The sequence below is a fragment of the Tauraco erythrolophus genome, chromosome 17, assembly GCF_009769465.1.
Source record: "Tauraco erythrolophus isolate bTauEry1 chromosome 17, bTauEry1.pri, whole genome shotgun sequence".
Lineage (NCBI taxonomy): Eukaryota > Metazoa > Chordata > Aves > Musophagiformes > Musophagidae > Tauraco > Tauraco erythrolophus.
In genome coordinates, this window is record NC_141481.1 from 5795016 (window position 1) to 5801015 (window position 6000).

The 6000-nt window shown below is 44.5% G+C and overlaps 1 protein-coding gene across 3 annotated transcripts in view; it reads left to right on the top strand.

Moving 5' to 3' along the window:
• The window catches only part of XYLT1 (xylosyltransferase 1), a 194481-nt gene extending 191425 nt beyond the window's left edge, over positions 1-3056 (top strand). For all 3 annotated transcript variants that reach the window (XM_086622158.1, XM_086622159.1, XM_086622160.1), the window contains one exon: positions 2734-3056. In XM_086622158.1, the coding sequence (XP_086478284.1) occupies positions 2734-3056 (323 nt within the window). The remainder of the gene's footprint in view (positions 1-2733) is intronic.
• The last annotated feature ends 2944 nt before the right edge of the window (positions 3057-6000 follow it).

Sequence of the window (6000 nt, forward strand, 5' to 3'; positions counted from 1 at the left end):
AGCAAGGACTGAAGTGTCAGTGCTTTAAAAGCAAGCCCAGTAGCTCCAGCCTCCTTTCATACAGTATTTCAGGGCTTGGGATCCCCACTGTCCCTCTCCTGTCCCAGCGCAGTAAGTTACAGAGTCATGATTATCTCTCTTTAGTTTTTCCTTTAACACAAAGAGGAATAGCCCACATCTGCCGTAGCTTGGATGAGCAGCATCCTCCTTACTTTCTCCCGTGAACTTTTCAACACAGAGCTGGAGGCTCCAGGAGAGGGTTCTGGGTTGAATCCTCAGCGTTTCCTGTTGATTAGTATATGTAGCTCAGCACTCAGATTGCTGTTAGCCACCTCTGTCTCTGCAGGACATGCAGACACTTAACTCGGGGGATTCACTCTGCCGTGAGGCCAGGCACTCCCCTACCAGTGCCATGTCAGGATTTCATCACATCTCTCACGTTGGAGAAGCACATTTTCACTGTGGGCAACAGTAGCCCTTAACATTCTGGAAAACATAGTGGTTTGTTCCCTTTAGTGCTGTCCTCAGCAGTCTTGTCTTTTCTTACCTGCTGATATTTGCATGTGGCTTTTCAAAATAGCGTATGCTCAGTCCTGTTACTCTCCATCGCTGCCGTACCCACCAGCACACCCTCACAGCGCAGCCAGTTCTGGAGCAGAGCGTGGCAGCGACTTAGTGGTGCCACAGGAAACAGCAGTGTGGTGGTGTGAGGAGCGCAGCGTGTCCACGACTGCAGCAATAGCAGAGTGGAGAGATTTAAGTATGTCGAAGATGCTGAGGTTATCACTTTTATTTTAGCAAAAGCAGCCCACTGATCTTGAGCAACAAGGGTCACAGATTCAGAGAAAAAGATGATCTCCTGCTGCGTTGCCAAGCACTGGGTCCTACAGTGTCTGTAGGTTTTAAATTCCTTCCAGTCCTGGTAGTCCACCAAGTCCTGGGACAAGTGTGAGGCTGAGCCAGAGAGAAGAGCGAGTTCTGTTTCATCCTGTTATTTGTCTGAAAAAGATCTCTCTTGTTCCGTGCACTTAACACATACACAACAGGCTTTAATTCAACAAGCTCTCTGAATTGCCTGTTTCAATCAGATGATCCTGCTAGTAATGCCAACTCTTATTTGTTTTGGGGTTTTTACTTAGAATGTTCTTATTTAATTAATATGTTGACAAACAGTCTTCCATATTTAATTGCTTCCAAAGGAGGAAATTTAATCATGTGTACTTGTTCTGTTTCTTAAAATGCAGTTCTCTGGCAGAGCACACTTCTGACACATGTGCATGGAACAAACTCATTTTGACTGGAGGTTATTGTGGATATCTACAGTTTTAAATAAAAAAAGGGGGTTAGATGAATGCAGGAATAGTTAAGTGATGTGTGATGGGGATTGCCAAACTGATTTAATTGGGGATTTGAAGTAATGGACTTGCACAGTATTTGACATTAAAGACTTTGCAAATGTAACGGCAAAGCTCAAATTAAATGTCCCTTTTCCCTCTAAATAGACGTACGGATTTATTGCCAACACCTGAGATGCTGTCCTCTGCATGGAAGAAAGGACTCAGTGTCAAGCTGCAGTGCAAGCAGCAAGGACATGTGGAAGGAGTTGTAGCTGTGAATATGTAATTCCTGGCCTCTAACCACTATCCGAGCAGTGTCTTTCCTAGCCTGGAGCGCCCTTGAATGGGCCCATTTTGTGTTCTAGACAGTGTGTATGTTGGCAGGGCTAAACATATCCTCCGTGCTGCCAGAGCGAGGATGCTAGGGAAGTCAGCTGAGAACAGAAAGAAATGGTTGAAAATTTGCTCCCAAGAGGCACGCAGTGAACACTTTTTGAAGGTCCCATTCTAATTTTATGAGCAGCACCTTGGTCCACTCTCAGACCTTAAGAAGTCAGCCAGCCTTAGACAAGGGTGGTCTGACCTGTAGTGTCCAATTCAAGGTCTTCTCCACTCGCTTTTTGGAGGCAGACTGAGCTAACAAATGTTGTGACTTTTCTACAGCAGAGCAAGATCCATCAGTGTAGAAAAAAAAAAACCAAACCAAAAAACCAAAACAAAACAGGCTGAGATCTTGGCTCTTTCTCCTAGAAGAATCAATTTTATCACGGTCTGACGAGGGTCAGCAGCCTTCTCACACCAAGCGCCCTTGAACTGTTGCCAAATTTCAAATCACAGCCTTCCCTGAGTGTGCACGGGGGTAAATTCAGCTGCACGGGACTTCTCTCTCAGTCTGCTTCTGCAGTGAAAGCGGAAAAATTAGCTTCTCCTGAATACAGAATGGGTTTCTCCTGAGAGGGAGCTGCTCAGACCCCAGGTACAGACAGGAGCTCGTAGCTGAGACACCCTTGAAGCTGGACCTGACTTTTTGTTGTGCTGTGCAGAACAGCTCTGTGTCGTGCCCGGGTGTCCTGCAGCTCCGGGGACGCCGGGTGGAGATGATGGTAATAAGGACGACACGGCGTTCAGGCTCAGTGCTTCACCCTGCTAACGCAGCACCGGCAGAGTTGGCATTGCGGAGCACGGAGTGCCAGAGCTGAAGAGCTGAGCACAGCCCGTCGTCCTCGGGATGCAGTGTGTCCTCTGTGCCAGGGAAACGGACTGTAGCACACCACTAACTTTTGCCTTTTCATTTGCTGTACTCTTAGACCCTGAAAGTTTGGTGGTTTTTTTTTAATGCCCTAATTTAATGCACAAATTAATGCACTAATTTTGGGATTTATTTCTGCATTTCCAGAGGAAGCCATGAAGTATCACAGCGGGCCTCCAAAGAACGCCTACATGGAGCAGAGCTTCCAGGGCTTGAACCCCATCCTAAATATCCCCATCAGTGCTGCCCGCGTGGACCAGGCCAAGAGGAACGCGGGGCTCGTGGGCACCCAGCTGGAAGCCTGGGTGGACTCTCTGGTCGGCAGCGTCTGGTCAGCAGTGGACATCTGCAGCACCGGCCCCACCGCCTGCCCTGTCATGCAGGGCTGCGCTCAGACAGCCTGGAGCTCCCTGAGCCCCGACCCCAAATCCGAGCTGGGCCCCGTCAGACCGGACGGTCGCTTGAGGTAGCACCTGGCGCGCTCTCCTCGGCATGGGTTTTTAAAAGGGAATTTAACCTTGCTCGTATGTGCATCTCACACCAGATTTCAGAAACCTAAGGGAATATTCTACTTTTTTGTTACTTATTGCAATATAATTAATTTAAAAAAAAAAAAAAAAAGTTCTGACAAGGCCTTTGGCACTGTCCTCCCCATCAGCTCTGCCAAGAGCAGCTTGGGTGGTCCCGCAGCCTCTGCAGTCCCGCGGGACCCCGGCCGTACGGCACGTCACCGTGCCCGCCGCCTCCACCGCTGTGGAAACTGCAGCAGCAAGCCGTGGAGAGGGCAGTGAAGGGGCAGCTGCTGAAAGTGTGTTTTCAAAATAAATTTGTCCGTACCTCTGCTGTTTCATAGGCTTTCATCGGTTTGCTACCATGAATAAATCACAGCAAAATTCCCTTCTACTTAGGCTTCCTGGGGAGGTTGGTTACTGCAGGCTAGAGCCTGTATGGCCGCGTTACCTCTCAGAACACGAAATAATTATGGTACACCCTCACTCTATGTAATAACACAAAGTAATTCGGGACTCAGCTAATGTCTGTTGTTATCCTAGTTAGAGAAAACAAGTAAAAGCAGAAACTTTCAGATCATTTTCAGAGATGTTTTAGGCTAATTTCATGATAAACTCTAAACGGAACCAGTGTTTTGCTGTATTAGTCTTTTATGTCTCATGCAGTCAGGTTCAGGGTCTGGGTACTAAGAATATTAGTTTAAAGAACAAAGAAGCATTTTGGATTTCAGCCCTTTCAAATCTGCAGTTTTTTTTTCTAAGCCCACCAGCACCCTAAGCATTTTTGCAGACTTCCAGTACAGCAAGTGGGTATGTGTAGGTCGGGGGTGGGTTGTGATGTGTCTGCTCACACCCTTTGCTGATCTTGCTCGTGAGCTGAGCTGTGTTTTTTCTCAGCAGTGGAGTTGCGCAGAACCGGTAAAATGGTAGAATTGGGACCTAAGTCTGCAACAACGTTTCTTCTCTAATTTAAGTAGCGGCTAGTAAGTCTTAACACTAATTCCTTTCCTTGATCTCAGATCTGCCACCTCTTCATGAAGAAGGGTCCTTTTAGGCTTTTGCAGGGCATCTGGAAGGCTTGTGCAGGACATGGGTTCCTTCATGAGCTGAACGTGAATGAGAGCGATGCCATGTTTCTCGGTGCTTTTACTTTATTCTGTCAACAAACTCTACCCTTGCCTGTCTTCAGAATTTCTAGCAGGCTACGTGCTGTTTTAAATAGGCATCTTCTGCATCATTTTAAGCCGCATTTTCTACAGTAGGAAAAAAAATTCATTTACATTCCAATAGCTTCTTGAAACATAGGTTTTACGTGCAAATTCATCTCTAATTAATGCATTTTACATTAGCATAAAACATGCACTTTGTTGTTGTTGCTGTGGTAATCTCTTGTTAACAACATAACCCAAAAAGGCTATTAAAAGCTATTGGGTTAATTAGGAAAAAAAATCCTGTTGATGTAATAAAGTAAGGTATCTGTTTATCCTTCCATGTGTATGGCTAACTTTCTGCTGGTGAAAGTTAAGCATCCACATCAGGAGGGAAATAGACCCTTAAATCATTCCATAATCGCATCTCACGGAAAGGTTGAATTCCCTTTTAAACAACAGTTGCAAGATGACCGTTAACACACACATCCCAGTGGCTTGTAGTGTCTCTCTCCGTAGTGTTGGTTTAAAGCTACTTGCAGTTTGCTTTGGACTTGAAATTGCGGTGTCAGCTGTGCTGGCATTAAGGCAGAGCATTGAAGTGTTTATCTGGCACAAAAATGGATGCATAGAAGGAACAATTTAGGTATTTATTATTTATGTTTTAGTCAATGACTAATTAGTAGGTGCTGCTTTTGCAGCTTGAAGATTATGTTATCTTACTAACTGAAGCTGCCTTTATTAAGAAAAGGCCTTCCTCCCCTCACACCTCCCTTTCGTTTTTTGTCTTGATTTTGACAGTCACGAGAGCTGTAGTTTTAGGAAAGCTTGTAGCAATGAGAGCTGGTAGAAATATTTCAGTCAAGATAATATTCCAGCTTTTCAACTGGCTCTAGAGGCAAGCGTGTTTAAAACCAGGGTTGCCAACAGGTTTATGTAATAGAAACACAGTGTTATTACTTAGTCGGTAGGGATTTTTTTAACAGTGCTTGTTTTTAATCTAACATTCCTTCATGAAGTTCAAATTTTCTGGGGACCTCCAATCCTCACTGTGAAATCCAGGGCTTTAGTCACACTGATGCAGTGGCAACTGCACAGTTCAAGCCTTGCAGATTAAATGAGGAACATCATATTTAGGGCACACAATAAAACTCATTAACAATCCCAGTCAGTGATTGTTCTCAACAAGACTACTGGGGTAGTCACAAAATTTTCGGTCTGTCTTGCACATGAGCATATGTATAAAGGTGCGCCCACACACACACGCATGCAGATATCTTGGTTTTTAAATTTGATACTTTTTTTATTCTTAAGCAGGAATGTTTTTAAGTGCTTTGTTGGTAATTTTTCATTATTAACTAGACCAAGCAAAAGGTGGCAACAATTCTGTCTTTTGTGGTTAGAAGAAAATCTGCCACTTTTATCATTTAAATGTAAGGTGCAAAGTATTTCTTTTTAGTACAAAAAAGGGAAAGAAAACAAATGATTGCTGATATATCTATTTACATTATATGCTAGGTTTAAAATATCTCAAAACAAAATTTATATTAGTTTATTTTCTGAAAGACAAAAAGCATCTACACGAAGTCTTGTAGCAAACTGGCAATCCCAGTGCTGCTGTTACAATACAAGATGTGAAGCTGGAGAGGCTGGTCCTGCAGTCCTTTCTCAGGCAAAGCTTCCATGGAGCACTGATTCTGAGTAAGGACTTCAGAGTCAAGTGCAGCATCAATAAAAGGCGTGACAGCATTCTAGGA